This window comes from Pleurodeles waltl, chromosome 3_1 (genome assembly GCF_031143425.1).
Source record: "Pleurodeles waltl isolate 20211129_DDA chromosome 3_1, aPleWal1.hap1.20221129, whole genome shotgun sequence".
Taxonomy (NCBI): domain Eukaryota; kingdom Metazoa; phylum Chordata; class Amphibia; order Caudata; family Salamandridae; genus Pleurodeles; species Pleurodeles waltl.
Genome location: NC_090440.1, coordinates 582,162,451 through 582,183,042, shown reverse-complemented (window position 1 = coordinate 582,183,042; position 20,592 = coordinate 582,162,451). Strand labels below are relative to the sequence as shown.

Genomic DNA, 20,592 nt, shown 5'->3' with positions numbered 1-20,592 from the left:
CCGGGGATATATCCTTAGGTAATAACTCTTCATTACCCCAAAAACGTCTGAAAAGACTCTCAGGAATAATGGTGTACAACGAACCCGAGTCCACCATGAGGTTTAATTGAACCTCCCCAATTAAAAAAAAAGCTGTCGGTCTATAACATCGACGATCACTCACACTCACTTTCACGTTGGAGTCTTGTCCAACCACAAGTACTCTATCCTCACAAGGAGACTCACCACCTTCCTCAACCAAATTTATGCTTGATTTAAACTCCTTAGTACCCCGAGTATTTTCTCTACACACACGGGCATAATGTCCTCTGCGACCACACTTGCGACACTCCTTATTGATGGCAAAACATTTCTTGAAGTCACCCAAGTGCAAAGTACTACCACACCTAAAGCACTCCCTCCCCTTACTTCCACCAAGTATGTTTTTCTTTGCTGCAGTTCCCGTTTCTGGTCTCAAAATTTTAGAATCATTTGTTAAAGCCATAACTTCCACAGTTTTCTCTTTCCTTTCCAGTTCCTTAATACAGCGTTTCGATTCCTCCATCACTTTTGCCAAATCAATTGCTTCTTGTAGCGTGGGATTCTTTGCTGCCCATAGTCTCTCCTGAATTTTTTTATCGCGGCACTGCACAATGAGTTGATCACGTATCAGTTCTTCTGTCATAGTACCAAACTTGCATTTAACAGACAATTCCCTCAACCACGACACCAAAACATCAATAGACTCATGATGATCTTGAGGTTGTGTGTAAAACTTATACCTAGCTAAAACTAAATTAGTTTCTTTTGCAAACCTGTTCTCCAACCTCTTAATTGCTTCTATATAAATATCGTCCATAGGCTGTCCATTGGGCCCCATACAAGGAGGAAGATATTTAAAAATCCTTTGACCCTCACACCCCAGAGTACTCAAAAGGATAGCTTTTTTCCTTTGAGGAGTATAACCCTGACCATCCAAGGCAACAATGTAATTCTCCAGCATTTCCACCCAATCCTCCCAAGGTAAGACTGGCACCCCTGGAACAGGTAGAAATAAAGGTGGTGGAGAAATATTGGAGTAGTTGGCCATCATAGCAATTGTCAAATACGTATTAACACAAAAGAAACGATACAATGCAGTAAACAGAAAAGCTATGTGGCCATTACTTGAACATCATAAAAGCAGGTAAAAAATTCTCACAGTAGAGGCACTTAAATGCAGTCAGGAGTTTCACAGAGTCCCTCTAGGAACGAGCAGAACAACCAAAATAATGTTCTCCCACCTCCACCTGTTTTAACACTTAGACGAACCAAGGCAGTAACACTTCTGGGATATAGCCTCAGAATCTACTTCCTACACAAGAGGTTCCGGTTGCACAAGAGGTTCAGGATGTAAAAAAACAAAGACGTCACATCAGCGCCGGCTCCTGCGCATACTGAAAGCCCCAGCCGTTCCGCTCCTCCAGAAAACACTGCTCACACACAGGAACAGCAGTAGTGTAATAAGTAATGACACTCCTTCCTCAGTGCCGGCTCTCCGCTCACACACCCGACCGAACACTAGGAAAACCGCTCTGGTGCTCCACCCAAAAACTTCAATGTCAATGGCAGTATCAGCGCTGGCTCTCCGCACGACAGTAACGACGTTGGCTCACAGCACGCTAACACGAAGCAGCACACTCAAAGCTGCCTCGCCACTCCAGTGAAAATCGAGGTGTGAACAATGGCGCAGGTGCACCCACTTCTCCCTTGGGAAACAGCAATGTCGATCGTATCCACATCTCCAATAAAACACCCTGCCGCTGCTGACCTAGGTCGCGCCAAGTCCCTCGTCGCCAAACTGTGGTGAATAGAAGTTTCGGTCCACAATAAAGGTATTATAAACAGCTTTAATGGTAATGCGCGATCTAGCGTCCAGCAACTCGGAGAAACAGCAAACTGTCATCTCCCGAATCCACTGAACACAAACATTCTGAAGAGCGCGCACCGAACCCAAACACAACAACTACCTCATGCTCTAAAACGTACAGCACATGACCTTTACCACTGCACAGTGGGCGCTGGGCGCAGTGCTTGGCAATGCCCTGCCTCATCATAGCGCATCTATACCTGGCGCACAAAGCTTTCATAAAAGTACAGAACGCCGAAGGCACAAGCATCGTCCATCAATCAGGCCTTTCACCCTTGTTCCGTCAACCTTCGGCTGTGGACAGCAGGCACTGGGCACACGCAAACAGTTTCTGTGCACCCTGCATCCACTACCTGCGCCCTTTAACTAAAGGAGGCCCTGGGAGTCAGACATGCCATTTAGCCGCACCCAGTGCGCAGTCGTGATGCTGCTACTCTGCAGCCTTTGGCCACTAACAGCAGGCACATGCCCAGGTGCCAGCAGAATCAGGGGACATAGGCCAGGCACTTTGGCCACATGCACGGGGAATAGCCGTGACTTCTTTTCACGAGACAGAATAAGGACTGAGGGTGGGGTAAAAGTTGCATAAAATTACATACCATTTTGCCAGTTCGGCACTACGATATCGCTGAAACAAATGCCCAGAATACGAAGAGTGAGAGGGAAAATATTTTTATTGTTTGCTTAATATAAACGTGAAGAATTGGAAACCCCTATTACGACAACCGTGGAGCAAGTTCAATAGTGTTTATCCGCAGGACCGTCTCCGGGTACACAATAACTGAAAAACAGAAATGAAAAGTGTTTAAACCGGCAAGTCACATACAAAGCATTAAGTTCTTCTGGTACACAGGAATTCAATGACTTGAACGCTAATGCAAAATGTCTTCATAATATTTATATAACTATCTTACAGAAAGCGCCTGGGTTTCGGACCTTCAAAGAAAACTAATACTTGCTGGATTAAAAAAACGTTACTTCGCCGGTAGTATTCATTTGTCGCGCATTTCTTTGCTCAGTTAACATAAAAGGTATTTGAATTATGTGAATCATAACTGCGATAAAAACTATTTAGTGGCAACCAAATGATTTAAATCCTGATTTTGTAAAAGGCTCTTAACTTGGACTGCTCCCATAAATCAGAAAGAAGGGTGTGGATTAATGTGAGAACTGGTGTCCGTTAATGAAACAATTAAAGAGGGAACGGCAGAATGAATGGGTGACTGAAAGCATAAACTGGCAGATGAATAATTAAATCAGTGCACTGCTGGCTGTAGGGGGGTGGGGGGTCTTGACGAAGCTGGAACTGAAGGATCATGGTCTAAGAACAAAGGGAATCAGAAAAGTCAAGTGGATAATGGCGTGAATCCTAGTGAGGGCACACCAACACAACCATAATATTGTCAAACACTGAACCAGAGACAACTTTTTTTAATGTTAAAAAAGATAAGTATCACACAAGAGGCTATCCTGACGATGAGCAAGTGTGAGTCCATACAAACCTACAGCCTTGAGGGACTACTTTAAAGGCCAGGTCTTCAGCTTCTTGCGGAACTCAATAAGTGAGGAGGAGACTTTTATGTGTAGCAGCAGCTCATTTCATGCTTTAGGAGCAATCTGGTCTTCTGGTTGCGAGGGATGAGTGCATGTAGGAGTCTGGATGAGCAGAGGTGTCTGGAAGGTTCGTGAAAGCAGATGTGATTGTTGATGTGTGCTGGGCTAGTGTTATGTAGTACCTTGAAAGTGTGGGTAAGGATTATGAATTTTGCTCATTTAAATATGGGGTGCCAGTGGAGCTCTTTCAGGTGTGGTGTGAAGTGATGGGAGTGCTGCATGGGAGACAGGGAGTGATTCTGGCATCTGACTTCTGAATGCTCTGCAGCCTTCTAGTGAGTGTTTTGTGGATCCCAGAATAGTGGGTGTCTCCATAATCTAGCCTGCTTTTGACAAGGGTGTGTGTGAACGGTTTTCCAAGTGCTGAGTGGGAGCCATTTGAAAATCTTCCTCTGCATCTTCAGGGTCTGAAGCCTAGGCAGTGATGGTGTTGACTTGGGTAGTCATGTGGAGTTTGCGGTTGATGATGATCCCGAGGTTCTTTGCATTGGCGTAGGAATGCATTTCCTTGGATTCCGGTGGTCGAGTTGGAGGTGGTCACTGGTGAAGTGAGATTCTTTACAATGGCCAAGATGTCTTTGCTTCTGTTGGTGTTAGCACTGATGTGGTCTACCTGAGATGTGCATTTGGTGGCCAGTACCATTTCAGGTCGACCGCAATGGATTGAAGTTTGGGTAAACCAGGCGGGTTGCACTGGTCAGTTTTTTCTTTGGGACTTAATCTACTTTCTGGAACTCAATGTTTTCCAGAGTGGCAAATTAGAGAGCTGAACCTGGAGAGGGTACCTTAAAGTCGGGAATGCTGTCATTATGCTTCCACTGAAATCACTTATTTTGGTACCAAAAACTCTGACCAAGCCAAATCTGTATTTTGTAGTAGCAGAGACTGCTTCGCTACTGGGACAGATTTGGATCCTTACATCAGTCCAAATGTTTAGCTTCAGACGTAATCAATTTTTCGGTTCTCAAAATCCACTAGCATGGGAATACTGGTAGCTGTTGCCAGTAGTGCTCCACCAGGCCAGATACCTTTATTGCAAAAGCCAGTTTTTAGACAAACCTGGTGTTCTTGCTTACTGAGGGAGCACCCTCCCTGGGGGAGCCTCAGCACTTTGTTCCAGTCCCCAGGAGGTAGTAAGATAATAGAGTCATTTTCTCTTATAGGAAATTTCTTGGTCACTCCTGAGTGGTGTTACGTAGTACGTATGCATTCATTATTCATGATGAAATGGTGCTCTAATAATGTCTTGTGCTCTATTACTATAGCCTCAGAGCCTATACTGGCCATTAAAGGCCTGCTCCAGCGTTAAAGGCCCGAGCTGAATGCGAAGGCCTTTAACAAGGGAGCGGGACTTTAATTGGTGGTATAGCCCAGCTACGGTAGGCTATATGGCTATTAGAACATTCCGCGACTAGAGGGAAGAATGTTCTAATAAAATAAAACAAAGTCCTCACGAACCCAAGGGGATTAGTGAGGCCTTTTTTCAAGGCTGTTGCTGTGAACAAAGAACATTGGAATGTTGACGCTCCGGGCTTTTACCAGCCAGTAAAAGCCCAGAGTACTCCATTGTCTCCAAAGGAGCTCCCAACATTCCAATGTTCTCATAGCTCTTAGATGTAGATAGTTCTATCCTTGGCAGTTGGTGCCTGGCTGATGAGATGTGCAGATTAATCTGGGGTTGCTGAATAACCTAGTTTACTATCTTTGTAAATGCATCATTAATCACAGACTTTCAACAATCGCAACTCTAGGAGCTCAAACTGTTGATAGGAACAATTATTTCTGCTCTATAAATAATTGTTAATTTTATTGGATCTGCTGCTGATCCTGCTTCAAGGTGAGACAACGTATCTGTTTAGTGGAGATTTAGATACATTAGGAGCAACTCCTTAGGCTCAGAGGGACCACAAATTTATAGTCAAAAAGAAATCTGCACAACTGAAGAAAAAAAGATGTACTTAAAACTGCATTGGATGATCTCACTACTCATTTTCAACCATGGTTTGCACTGCTATGGATAGCTTTTTTTCCACTGTAAACAGGGTATTTCAGAACCAGTAGAAAATAATGTGTCAGCAAAAAACACACTGACTATTTCATGTAAATTTCGTGCGTTGCATGAGGAAATTATTTGTGATCAAGTAATCCCTATATCAGTGGGTCAAGTGCTCAATAAAGGCTCTGAGTCACAGAAAATCCTAACGGGAAGGAAGTAGTAGCAATAGATAAGAAGGCTGAGCTTTCCAAGATATGTGCTAAATCTTCTTTAAGCAATACTGTAATTGCCAGACGCTGAAAAAAATAATTTAAAACAGATAATTTCCACCAAGAAACGAAACAAAAAGTCTGGTCGTGGGGTTTAATCTAAAATTCTACAAATGGAACTCTAAATGATTAGGACAACCGTTCTGAGTGCTATCCATGAAGAAGTAAAACACATTAAATTCAGAATAACTGTTGCCCATCAGTTAGACAAAAGTGTTCGTTCTGTGGCATTGTAAGTCACTTTGCCTGAGTCTTCTCCAAAAGATGTCAATTTCAATATGAAATTCAATGTGAAATGTGTTAATGATCGATCCAATGCTGAACCACCATGCATCAAATAAAACAGTGGAATGGAATGTTTCGAGAGTGTAGACTGTGACGTCTGAGTTTAAATACCAATACTAGGATGAGCCTGTATCTAAACTGGAGAAGGGCGGCAAGTCACTTGAGATTGTCGCAGATTCTAGTTCATGTTTTATTACTGTTAAAAGGAATGAATGGAGGAATACATTTGCAAGTATTACTGGAGATGGGGATGAATTATTGTCGCCAGGATATATTTACAGAAGGTTTTACAGTTTATGTTATAGGGCCTTGCCATTTGGCTTTAAAAGAAGAAAGACATAAGGGGAGTTTTATATAACTGTAATAGGTCCATCTGGCCTACGGTGGATAGACCAGGGAGATTTAGGTATCACAATGGATCCTAAAAGCAAGGAACATGTTGTAGTATTACTGGACGGTGAGAGGAATTGTGGACATACTGTATGCTATAAATTGCCAAATATGTATTCTAGAAAAGTTAGGTCACTAGAAGGATTTCACCAAAAGACCATTCATAGGAAATAGTCTAACCCAGTGTCTCACAAAGGCAGGGCCACACCCCTGGGCATCAGGGACTTGGCACCTGTAGAATTAGATAAAACAGAAATGTTGAGCAACGTCTTTTTTGTGACCAAGTGTCCTAGCCATAAAAGTGCCAATTTATACCTGTACAAATCCAATTTCCCTAGATTTTGTAATATGGCCAGTTTATGATAAGGGGACATGACCAACCCCAAACCGTCCCTAATGTGTTGAAAACCTCTTTCCAAAACTGAGATTGTGCGGCACAGCTCCGAGCTCGGTGCAAGACATCTCCATTGTGCCTATGACAGCTCTATCACTACGGGGAAGAGATCAATCCACTTTTCCACAGCCTTTGTCTGCTAAAGTGCATGCTGTGTAGGTATTTTAGCTGGATGAGCCAGGAGTGAGTGGTCAAAGCAGACTCTCTAGGGGATGCCAATGCTTCCATTCAGCCCTCATCAGAAATACGGCCCATATCTTTTTCCAATGCCTGGTGGAGCGCACCGAAGGAATCAGGGGTGTTGATGACCAGGGACAGATAGATGTGTGTTATTTTTTGGTCCTGAGGATCCTCGAGGCTACAGCCTCATCTCAAGTGAGTTAAAGCGAGGGAGCATCTAAACGTGTGCCACATAAGGGGCCAGTATGTGACACAGTTGAAAGAACAGAGTTTGGTGCAAACCATGCTCCTGAGTAGGGGTTTAAGGGTGTCACCTATCACCACATATCCCAGGCAGGGCATTCCCATTATGTCCCATTGGTGAATCCCTGGAGTGCTGACACTTGCAGGAACATTGTCCACGTAGAGAGGGATTTCCTTAATCATTTTCTGTCCCCAACCCAGGTCCCCGAGATTGTCTCTCCCCAATCAGAAGACTATCTTGGTGGCCAATGGGGGTGAGGGATTCCCCTTGCAATTTAGTGTGTCATAATATTGCTCATTAATGACCAAGAGGTACAATGCTGTATAACAGGACATGATGCTGACTGCCGCAATGAAACCATCATAGGTGGATTTAATGCAATCTGGTTAGCAACCCTCAGTACGTCGTGAATCTCTAAGAATAGAGTTGATGGTAGCAAAGGACGCAGGGGGAATCTCAAATGGAAACTTTTTTAGTTGCTACTATAATTGCAGAAATGCCACCATTTTGAAAATGGACTACCTCTCCAAGATGGAGAGTGGAAGCCTCAACTAAATCCTAACATAATCAGTTAGTTTGACCAATAGTGGCTGACTGTTATGTGTCCATGCCTATCAAAGGTTCTGAGTGATATACGCACCCAAGTATTTAAAGCTGCCTACTGTAGCTGTATGTCATGGGCTCAGTGTAGACGCTGTGGGTGTTTATCCACCAGAAACACAGAGGATTTGGTTTTATTTAAATCTGCTTATTTCTCTAAGATGCAGAGCACCTGTAGGGTTCAAGGACATGACCATTCCAGACCCATCGAGAACAGTAGCACATTGTAGGCATAAAGAGCAATCTCATCAGCCAACCCTGGCAACCACTTAAATCCTATTATTTTGGCATCTATCCTGACCCACTCTGCTTGCGGCTCAATGGTCAACATGAAGAGCAGGGGCGATAGAAGGCAACCTTTGTGCGTCCCACACTGTATCGGGAATGAATCAGAAACATCCTTCCCCACTCAGACTCCAGTAGTGAGGTCTGTGCATACGAGTCCAACACATTTGATAAAAGTATCACCCAAGCCGATTTTGCGCAATAATGCAAATAACTAGTTCCACTCCACAGAAGCAAAAGTGTTCTCAAAGTCAGCTAGCAGAATCCATGCAGGGCTATTTAGATGGTCTGCCCATGCCAGAGTGTTATGTAATCACTGTATGTAATGTCGTATGGTACATTTGGGCATGAAACCAGACTGATCCTATCGGATCGAAGAGAGAATGACAGTAGTCAGTAGGTTGGAAATGCATTGGCCAGTATCTTGACCTCCACATTTAGGAAAGAGATCGGTCGATATGATGAGTACAGGTCTGATGGTTTGCCTGACTTGTGTACTAACACAACCGGGAATCTATTAGGTCAAGTGCTGCTGATAATTTTTGTGTAGTAACCACTTCTTCAAGGGCATTATCTTTGATTCCAACAAGCATATTGTGGGTAAGCCTCAAAATCAGCTAAAGCTTTGAGTCAGACACGTGAGTACAACCTGGAAATTTACAAACTTTGGGGGTCACTCCGACCCTGGCGGTCATGGACCGCCAGGGCCGGGGACGGAGGAAGCACCGCCAACAGGCTGGCAGTGCTTCAGGGGCAATTCTGACCGCGGCGGTAAAGCCGCGGTCAGAAAAGGGAAACCGGCGGTTTCCCGCCGGTTTTCCCCTGCCCCAGGGAATCCTCCACGGCGGCGCTGCAAGCCCCCCTTCCCGCCAGCCTGTTCCTGGCGGTTTACAACGCCAGGAAGAGGCTGGCGGGAACGGGTGTCGTGGGGCCCCTGGGGGCCCCTGCAGTGCCCATGCCACTGGCATGGGCACTGCAGGGGCCCCCTAACAGGGCCCCATTAAGATTTTCAGTGTCTGCAAAGCAGACACTGAAAATCGCGACGGGTGCCACTGCACCCGTCGCACACCAGCAACTCCGCCGGCTCCATTCGGAGCCGGCTTCATCGTTGCTGGGGCTTTCCCGCTGGGCGGACGGGCGGCCTTTTGGCGTTCGCCCGCCCGCCCAGCGGGAAAGTCAAAATGACCGCCGCATCTATTTGTGACATGTAGTGCTACAGATTCACATGCTTTGCTTATTCCTGCCATCTAGTGCTGGGCCTGGATGTGTGTAAGTTGTTTTTCTTTGAAGAATTCCTCTCGGGTCATGAGGTAATAGGACTCCACCTTTTGCTTGTAATGGGCAGGGTCATCAGCTTCACTGTTAGATTGTTTTCCACACAGCGGGTGAGAATGGAGCTGGAGCAAAGGGATATAGGAAAGAGAGACAGAAGAATGACCATGCATGAAGAGTAAGAAGGAATGATAACTGCAACAGCCAGAGGCGTCTGGGGAGCAGGGAGGGCGCATGAGAGTTTAAAGTGCTACATGCCATGAATAGGTGCTTGCAGGGTAAGTAACATTTTCCGTTTGAGGCACGTGTGGCTGTACATACAGATGCTGTGCACAGACTGTAAAGCAGCACCCCCCCCCGCCAAGCAGTGGCTAGCCTATGGAAGTTGCAGAAATTGGAAAATGGTACATACGGTTGGCAGGCTAATACATCCACACAGTAGTGGTTAGTGAAAGTATGAGGTGTAGACCAAGTAGCTGCTTTAGAAATGTCAGCTATGAGGATATTCCTGAGGAAGGCCCTAGAGGCCTCTTTCTTTCTAGTGGTGTGTGCCTCTGGAGGAGGAAACAAAATCATTTTAGCTTTCATGTAACAAGGTTCGATACATTTAACGATCAATCCGGCTATGCCTGATTTCGATAAAGCCTTCCCGACATAACAATAGTCTTCAAACGTTTTAATGCCGCACCCCGCAGTGGGGAAAAAAACCATCGGCCCCCCTCCAAATCTTTCACTATTATTCTGTTAATTTGGCAATGTTTTAATATGGCTAAACTTAAGCATTGCAGTGAAGTTCTGTTCCTCTTTTAAATGCAATCAAATACATGATGCCAAACATTCTATTCTGGTCAGGAAGACCTTACTAATGTGTAAAAGTATCCACAGTGTGATAATTAGAAGTGGGGGTTTGGAAGTGTACTTGGAGTCCCTTCCCTTTTGACACATACTCCCAGCTTGGATATAAATGACAAAACATGGCCCATTACAGAACGGTTTACTGCTGGTCATTTTTTTCAGCTTAAAACAAAGCCCAGTTATTAGCTTAATGCTTCTCTTGGCCAGAGCCTGGTGCCCTCCCTGGGATTACTTCAGGGACCAACGGGGGGCCCACCCCCTACCTTGAGGACCTCTGCCTTATACAGTTCAGAAAAAATGACTAAAAGTGGTTGAGTTTTTATAAAGGAGTTTGTCCTATCCACATAGTACATTAAAACTTGTTTAACATCTAAGGTATGAAGAGCTCTTTCTGGAACAGTCAGGTTGAGGGGAAAAAATTGAAGTTCTATAGACTGGGTAACTTGGGAAGAAATTTAGGGTTAGTGTGAAGGACCACACTATTCTTATGAACCTGAAAGAGGTTCTTCCAAAGTTAAAGCCTGGAGCTCAGTGACAGCTCAGTGATGTGGAGTCTTGTGAGGACAATGTTATGATTCCAAATCAAGGCTGCAGGTACCCAAAGAGGAAAGACTCCGAGGTTCTCCATAATGTTTTAATAACTGGAATCCTAAAAAGGGAGACTTGCTGCCTATTTTGGAGATAAGCAGGCACAGCCACCAAGAGCGGCCGCCTGGGTTGCAGACTAGTCCACATGTTTAGAGGTATAGGAGGTAACAAATTATGTTCTGAGCGTTAGCTGGCAAAGGTTCAATATAGTTTGAAAGGCAGTAGCAAACCTTTTCCATTTGGCATCACAACAGGCAGAAGCAGTGGGCCCATGTGTTTCCTTAACTATATTCATGCATTTAGGAGGAGGATTGAGGTAACCAAAATCTAAGACTTCAAAAGCCAGATCACATGTTTGAGATTCCTGGGGTCTAGGTGCCCGATTTCTCATGGTTCTGCGTGAGAAGGTCGAGTCTGTTGGGGAGCTTCGAGCGTAACCACCAAAAACTCAATAAGGTTGGTGAACCAAGGCTGTCTGGCTCCAGTGGGAGCCACTAGGATGAGGGAGGTTTGCCGCAGCCGTCAAACCCCAAATGGAAGGAAAGGGAGAAGTGGAAAAGAGTAGGCAAATATCCCTGACCAGTTCATCCATAGTGCTTTGCCCATGAACTTTGGGTGTGGGAATCTGGAGGCGTTGTTTGGGCATTTAGCGTATTCTGCTGTGACGAAGAGGGCCACGTTTGGAAATCCCCAGATCTGGAAGTACTAAAACAGGACTGTCAGGTGGAGTTCCCACTAGTGGACTTGTTGTCACATCCTCCTGAGTAGGTCGGCAAAGTCACTATCCATTCCTGGGATGTACTCGGCCAGCAGATGGATCCTATGGTGTAGAGTCCTGCAACAGATGGACTGAGCTAGCGGAGAAAGCTGCGGAAGTGAGTGCCTCTCTGTTTTTGTATGTCCTGCAAGGCTGTCACATTGTCCATCCTGACGAGGACCATCTTGCCCACTATGTGGTGAAAGACTGCTTTGAGAGCTACATGGACAGTCAGCAGCTCTAGATAGTTGATGTGGAGACACATGCGACTGGGATTCTACTGTTCCTGGACAGTCAGATTCCATAGATGTACCCCATCACCCAGTGAGAGATGCTTCTATTGACATGATTACCTGAGGAACTAGGTCAAGAAAAGGCTGCCTTTGCAGCAAATAGTTGGTGTTCCACTACTGCAGAGCACGATGAAGGTGGCCGCTGATCAACAGTAGATCCTCCCAATGACCTTCTGCCTAAGACCTTTGATGCGATAAGCATTCCTGCAGTGGGTGCATGCGTAGTCTTGCATCAGACACTATGGCAATGCAGGAGGCCCTTATGCTGAGGAGGAGCATGACTGTCCAGACTCTGACCTATTTATCTGGCTGAAAAAGAGGTAGCAATGCATAGAATGACTGGACTTTTGCCGGACTCAGTTAGGCTTTTAAGACCTCTGCATTGAGGGTCGCTCCTAAATAGAGCTGCATTTGAAGGGGTTGAAGATGGGACTTTACAGCGTAGACGGTAAAGCCCAGTTTGTGAAGCAGGTTTATAGTGGCCTGGGTGTGTACACAACACTGCTGTTGGGTTGTTCTCTTTATCATTCAATCGTCAAGGTATTGGAATACACGGATGCCCCGTCTTTGTAGGTGCATGGCTACTACTGCAAGGTATTCTGTAAAAACCTGAGGAGTGGTGACCCTGAAGAGTACCATTTTAAACTAGCAGTGTTTTCCACTTACCACAAACTCGAGGTAGAGCTGATGTGCTTGATAAACCGGGATGGGGAAGTAGGTGTCCTCGAGGTGGAGTGCAGCTATGAAATCTCCGACAGTTTTGTATGAGAAGATCGGGTCGGTGGCGAGCTGGGAGCAGGTGGCACAGACTTGATTGCCTTCAGCACTTTCTTTGCCATTGAACCGAAGCTGGGTGTAGGATTCAAAGTATAGGGTCGGTGCAAGCTTTGCCCAAAGGCTGTGGTGGCCCAGAAACCTGTCTCTGTGGGTATAGAGCAGCTGAATGGCCATCGTGTGGTGGAAGTTTAGAGCGGGAACAAGGGAGAGAGGAAGTAGGAGCTGTACTCATGACCTGTTGAGCCAGCAGGAGGTCTTCAATCTTGAGGTTGGAGCCGGAACTTTTGTTGGGCGAGAAAGCTTACTCGTCAGTGGCTGATGGCTACAGATGATGTTCCCCGTAGAGGTCCAGGGTGCCGAAGAAGTCTGGGGTATTTTCACCACTCCTGCGCAACATCTCAAGTCTACTGGTACAGCGATCTCAAAGAGTCGTTTTCGACCAGAAACACCTGCATACTTCGCACGAGGCCTCACCGTGCTTGGGTGAGAGGCAAAGATCACAGACCTTGTGGATGTTGGCCCAGGGGTTTTTCGCATGACACGGAGGGCAATATTGAAAAGGTTTCCGTTCTATCGCAGGCGAAGCAGGGTGAGAGCGGACCGGATGGAGGGGAAAGAGGCCTCAAAGGGCGAGGCCTCACTGGGGCCTGAAGTCAACCGTAAAACTACCCAAGGCGACTGCAGGCATCGGCCCAATACGCGTGAAGGGGAACGCAATTGAATACAATACTGACTAAGGGAGGGGAACCATGGAGGCAGAAAAGAACACCGTAACAGCATCAATCTGGAGCATGGGTGCATACGTTCGAACCAGAAAACAAAAAGAAAACAATCTAACAATGCAGCCAAACTCCATGCACATTACAACCATGAGTTGGCATCACATTACCTCGTGACTTGAGAATTCTTCAAAGAAAAACAACTTGCACACATCTGGGCCCAACACTAGATGGCAGGAATATGCACAGCATGTGTATCTGCAGCCACACATGCCTCAAACATATATTAATCAGGGAGTTTGGCTCACCATAGAACGATCCTGTGAGTCCAACATATCGACTGATGTGGTCAATCTAGGTGTGTGTGATCTGCAGCAGCACCCTTATCAAAGAGGCATGGCAAAACCTCTAGATCCCACTTGAATCAAGAGTGGATCAACTGGGTGTACCCCACATGAGCCATGAATGGACAGTTTGTCCCAAGGAGAGTCTCTTGAAGGAGAACCATGTAAGGGCTATAGTGTTAGCTGCCTTGAGGACTGCACTTCTCTTTATTTTGTCCAATAATGCATTAATGATCCATGCGTGGAGGTGAAGGCGCACTCCTCTTCCAGACATATCTGCAGTCATGGGGAATAGGGGAACCATAAGGGTGCATATATGTGGTGCACTGTAGTCTGAGGTGTTGTGCTTAAAGTTAGTTGAACACATAAAATAAACTGCTAAACAAACCACCCAATGCTCCCACATTACGTTGCATGGAACTGAAGCATCTGCTGAGGGGCATCGCCAAGATAGCCGCCAACGGGGCAGAAAAGTCCTACTGTCTCTTGCGTAGTCGGAAAATACATGATTCTCCAGGATTCGTAATAATGGACCTTGTTCTCTTGTGAAGCACATGATTTCGTCTCAATCTCTGTAATCCAAAAAACGGACAATCACAGGAGTAGGAGGGACCCCCGGTGGTGGCCACTCTGCCCGGGCCCTGTGTGCCATTTGCATGATGAAACATTAGGAGAGTTTATGCCTCAGCACCAGTGTAGAAAGCCATTCTTGTAGAAACTTTTCTGGGTATGTGCCCTCGCAGGATTCTGACACCCAGGCCTCTGCCTCTGTAAGCATGTCAACAGTTTTTCAGAGGTCTTGATGGAGCAGGGCAACATTTAAGCCTACTGCTCCTATTTTACCCTTGAGGGTTTCCTTGGAGTTTTTTGCCTGTAGAATTGCTGATACTTCCATTGTGTAGGATTCCGATGGTTCTGGTTGAGCTTCTATATAGGGTAGTGCCTGTGAAGCATGGATCCCCCTAGGAATGCGTGAACTTATCAAGTCTGCCTTGTTTTGCCCCAGGTGTGGTCTTGCTTTTGCCCAGGTTATCATGTTGGGTTTCTGCTAGACGCCCGGAGTGTCAAGTGGAAAAGTGCCAACCAGCCAGCCCTTTATAGGAGATGTCACTCCACAGGCTGCAAGGCCCCAACCCCGCATGAGTCACAACACCCTGCAGCCAGCGCAGTCTATCCGAGGTGATCTAGACCACTGCATCAGTCTTTTAGGGGCCCCAGACGCTGCACCCTCAATCAGCAACCTCAATAAGAATTCCCTCCCACCCTCCTTCAACATGCTCCTCGCCGTTGGTGGGAAAAGAAGCTTACATCCTCAAGATAGGCTTCAGGGCAATGGGTTTTCTCCAGCCAGAGGTCTTGCAGGGCCCAGTTCTCCGTGGTCAGCTGGGGCTTCTGGGAGCCAGGTGTCTTTCTGCTTTTTGTGTCCCAGTGGCATGTAAAAGGAGGCCAACCACTTGCAATATGGTGATAAGTTCCAGTCAAGGACAGGAGTTCTGGCGTCTTCTTCCTGCAGTCAGGCAGTAGTCCTTCAATATGTTTTCACCCAAGATCCAGGATGTTCTGGTTATTTGGTTTTGAGATGGCAATCTTATCTTGCGCACTAGCCTGTGATTGGGAGCATTCCCTACACTCAATCATGACTATTTTCCTGAAGTATCACTACATCCGTTTCAGCTCGTCCTCTCTTTTCAGAGAGGATTTAAAGAGATTGGGTGGCTAAAGTACTCTGAAGAAGTTGGAATCAGTCTTAACCAAGCTTTTGAAAAGCAAAGTGAGTTATAGGAAACATGATATGAAAAGCGAAACAAGATTAGGTGTCATGGATACAAGGCCCTATGAAGAATGCTCAACTAAAAACAGGGTAGTGTACATCAAAACAACATGAGAAAAAAAGACCAGCACATAATCCTTGACAAAAGTATGTGTACAAATTGCATAGGGCGTGGAAACTGCATTCAATAGATTTTATAGCAAAACCAACAAAATTCAATAACATAACACATTCATTAAGGGGCATTACAGTACATTATAAGGACTATACACTAACCATGTTAAAATGAAAAATCTTAAAAATCACTGGACACAACTTCAGAGGAAGGGTCATTAGGGTTATAGTTAAAAAAATTAGAATCCCTTATATTTTCAATTAACATTAGCTTGGCAAACATGACTATTCCAAAATGTACTATACATGATCCTACATACCTAAGATGCCATCATTTATGATGCATATCACTCCTGTTGGAAATTGTGCCTGCCTGCAGGGTCACCTTTTTGCTGAACCCTGTTTTTATTGACAGTAGAACTCTGTGCACTTTGCCCGTGCTAACATGATAACATTGGCACATATAACTTACCTACAAGTATCTTTTATATGGTGCCAAGGTGTACCCCAGGCATGTAAGTTGTGCCATCCACTACAATGCTTCGTAAACATGTCTGCAGGCCTGTCATCAGTAGCCTAGACATAGAGGTTTTCAATGCAAATTTGACCTGTTAAAATAACCCCATTTGGCAGGCCTAAACCTTCCTTTTAAATATTTATAAGCCACCCGAAGTAGGCCTTTATTGCCCTTAAGGCAAAGTACAGAGTATTTAAAAGTAGGACATGTCAGAATGTAATGTTAAACATATCCAAAGTGAAAAAAAGTCCTAAGAGCTATTTTTACGTAACAGGGTTGGCTGTTCCACCAAAAAGCATTGGGATAGAATATTGCGTTTAATACATGTTATCTCCACCTAGGACATAGCTGGAAATATAAGTGTTGGATTTTTAAACATATTTATTGCAAGCCCAATACGCTGGTGAAGTTGGATTTGTAATACATATTTTGGAAATATGACTTTTAAAAGGTTACCTTTGCCCTGCCTGAAGTCCCTGAAAGCTAAATCTGCATTTTGTTCTTCCACGTTCACCAGCCACTAATTAGCATTTCAATAGGCGTGAATGAGGTATGAACTTGCTCACAGGACAGAAAAAAATAATCTTGGCTGCGGGGAGATGATGTTGTCCCCTTGACAGGATGGCCTGTGGGCTGGGCCCAACGATTTGATTAACTTCAATGAAATCTACCCTGTCATAGGCAGAAGTAGGTAACACCCAGGTCTGAACCCTTCTTTTGTCACTCCCGCCAGACCGGCCACCGCCAAAGTGGGCCTCTCGCTGACATCACAATGTCAGATCCTGCTGGACTGTCAAGACCTGCCTGACAGGTTTTGGGGGATTTTTCATGATATTTGGGGTACACTCCACAAGAGGGACACAAACAGCAAAACAGTTTGTGTGCATCTACTATATGGTTGCTAAAAGCTCAGCTTTGTTCTACAGACTTCTATCTCAGAGTTTGTTGGGGGTACAGGGAAAATTTTAAACTGTGTTTAAGTGTGTTATATGTGGGAGTACACTAGGCTTACCATAATATACTCCTTACTCAGACTCGCAGTACTCAGAGCCCAGCCCCGAGAACCTTTACCTCGTTGGTCAGGGCATCCACAGGGGTCATTCTCATCCACTAGCTGGTGCCAGGCATAAATGAAGCATCTCCAAGCATCCACTTCAAACACCCCTGGACCTGTTGAAGATCAAAAGAGGACTGACCGCTGTCTAAGACCTGAGAAGAGCCCAGAAGACTGGCCCTGCTTTCCATGTACCCAGGATAAAGCAGTGGACTCCCAGGGCCATAAGGCTGTCCTCCTATTAAAGCTACAGGGACACAATAAGCTCTAAAAAGTATTTTCCTGCAACTGCCCAGTGGCAAGTGGGCTTGGGCTGGACTCTTTCATTGGCCTCTGTCTTCCACACTTTGAGTCTCTAAATGCCACCCCTATGGTCATGGGGGCTTTAAAAAAGTACTCCTGTGGTGGACTGGAACTTCATATAATAAAATCTGAGGTAATTTCTTTAACCAGGAACCTGCTTAGTGTATCTGACCTGCACTCCATCACGGTTAGCATTAAATTGTACCTTCATCCTGTTCTACAGCAAACCACTGACTATTATTCACACTTTGTGCTTCTTGGCGCTATTTCTACTTAAAACCTTAAAATTTCATATCTCTGGTTACCTTAATTGGATTTTTGTCATTTTATTATTTACATTTTGCTCAATTTTCTAATTCAGTTTGGAATTTTTAATATTTTGCATTTTTACTTTAAACTGTTTTAGTACTGCATAAATACTTTACACATTGCTCGAAGTCAAGCCTGTCTGCTCTGTGCTACAGGAAGTAATTATTACTTGAGGTGGGCACTTTCCCCATCAACTAATAACTCAATTTCTTACAAAGCCTCTGTGCCACAGACCCTTCCTGGGGCCTTTTATGTAAGGGCAACATAAGTAGCTAAAAGCAATGTATTGGGTACATGACATAGCCACATTTGTATTAGCATAGATTAGAGTGAAATCGCATTTAAAGTTGTGCAAATACACACAAATAGTAACAGAGGTAGGGACTGTTAGCCCACAGAAAAATAGCTTTTTATGTTTATCATGTTGTCCTTGTTTAGCCAATTTGAACATAACTTTCCAAAACTGACAGCCTACTTTGCTTTTTTAGTCAAGTTATATGTAGAGGGACCCAATGCTACACTTTTCCGACAAAAGTATAGGAGAAATGATGACCAAGCACACAGAATTACACCAAATGAGGTTTGGAATTAAAACTTTGTAGAACTTGAAATCCTGTAGAGGTTTGGTGTAAGCCCTTCATTTGTGAAAAGGGTGACATTAAATGACTGATTTGAAAGAATTATTTTTGAATGTTATATTTTCTACAAAGATACATTTATGAACAACTGAGGTTCTCCTCGCTGCATACAAAAAATGTAAAAAGAGATGGCATCTAGTTTTGGAAAACGTAATTTACCAACATGGCAGAACTATGATAAAGCTCCATAAAGGATGCATGGTAACACATACCTACATGTATATGGTTTGATAATATTTGCCATGACAAGATGATAATTATTAGGAAGTAGCAAGTAGTTCTTCTAAGGAGCAAAGGCAGTTCACCCCACATTTACAAGTTAGCCACACTATTTGAGCTATGTTTTCATTAGCTACCAGGTTGGACATTTGTCCTAATGTATGTGTTTTCATTAACTATCTAGCTAGACACTTGACTCAATGTATGTGCTCTTCCCATCAAGGACCATACCTAATTATGATCTGGGATAAACAGTATACTTCCCTTGTGCCTCACTGCAATACTTCCAATTTATCTGAGGCAATATTACATCTCAGCTCTTTATATAACGTTTTTATTAAAACTACAAATTTTGGACTGAATCCCCCAAAACATGGAATCCTGTACAAAAAAAAGAAATCCCAAGCCAGAGAATCAAATGCCTTAGGAATCTCAGACATTAGTTTTTTCTATCTTCTACAGTTATAAGCAAAATAAGGTGTTTTTTCTATTATCTTCTAGCACCTTCTAATTACTGTACTGACAAAAGTGTATTAAAAATAAGCACAACGCATGAGAAAGGACACATATTTCTTACTCTTTTTTCTTTGGTAACGGTGCCTTTTCCAAAAGCGCATGAGAACTCTCGGGCAGCATTCTGTCTTTTCAATGACTGTAGCTTCTATTCGTACAAGGTCTTTCCTTAAGGGAGAAAATGAGAAGACAACCTGAGAAAAAATCTGCAGTGCATCTCTGAAATTCGCATTGCAACGAACAAAATGAAGCTATTCAGCTGAAAATCTAGTTTACAAAAATTATTCCGTATTTTAGTTCCATGATTATTAACTATTCCCCAAAAGTCAAGTTATCCCTATATTCCGAACAAAATTGAACTTCATATTGCAAGCCACATACTAGGGCTGTTTTAAAAAAACCTGTAGAGCTTTATCTAACCCAGACTTCTCTGCTGCATTTGGAACTCTTAATTCAACACTGTCTTAGTGAGATTCTGAATATGTAATACACTCTGTACCACCTCTGGGGAGGTTGGTGGGGGAATACATGAATCCACAATTGATGCCAATGCTGAAAAACTAGCAACTGCTTTACAAGCAAATAACACATTTCGTCAACAATGGATCCTTTAAAGATCTATACGCCCGATGGCTAGAGCAAAAAGAGGAAATTTCCTGGGAGCTGGGGGAAGGTGGTTCTTCACTGTATAAACATCTTTAGGAACATGTTGCCAAAAGGCATGCATAGGTAGATATGACAGCCGAAGAAGATCAGAAACCGACAGGAGGTTGGTTTGTATATTCCTGGCAAATATGTTTTTGGCAAGCAAGCAGGGGTTGAAATATTGCCTTTGGTCAAATGACCTGTACCACTATCAATTAGTTGTCTCATTGGCCTTGTAAAATGCGTATTACACAGTGAAAAGGCATATTTCATCTTGATTTTAGCCCTCCCATAGGCAATGAAAAATTGAGAACCCATGTGGAACAAAATTGTGTGTCGATTAAAGTAACTTATCACTCTATTTCCATCTACCATTGGATACTTATGACGTCTGATTGAAAGACATAGAAAGAATGTTTCAGATGGAATTTTAAAAATATTTCCAGACAGAATCCGGAGTATGTATTTATTATCACCTATCTGCCTAGGGGCATATCCCGTGTGGCGAGGATTTCACTACCCCTCCTTGCAGAAATTGATTTTAAAAAAAACTTTTTACTCCATTTCTGCACCACCTCTGATTTCCAACAGATAAATAGGCAGTTTTAAGATTACCTGGAAACTAATAAATTAGTTAATACCAGTCAATCTGTTTTTTGTCTAAGACACAGTATGGAGACACCGTTACTTGAAGTGACCGAACATATTAAATTATCCCTCAACCAAGGTGGCAATGAGCCTGCTTGCTCTATCAGTGGC

At 44.1% G+C, this 20,592-nt stretch overlaps 1 protein-coding gene across 1 annotated transcript in view; it reads right to left on the bottom strand.

Moving 5' to 3' along the window:
- Positions 1-2,544: 2,544 nt before the first annotated feature.
- MRPL21 (mitochondrial ribosomal protein L21) overlaps positions 2,545-20,592 on the bottom strand; it is a 126,353-nt gene continuing 108,305 nt past the window's right edge. Inside the window, exons 6-7 of the mRNA XM_069223025.1 lie at positions 19,253-19,356; positions 2,545-2,669 (exon numbers count right to left, since the gene is read on the bottom strand). Of these exons, the coding sequence (XP_069079126.1) occupies positions 2,605-2,669; positions 19,253-19,356 (169 nt within the window). The 3' untranslated portion in view covers positions 2,545-2,604. The remainder of the gene's footprint in view (positions 2,670-19,252; positions 19,357-20,592) is intronic.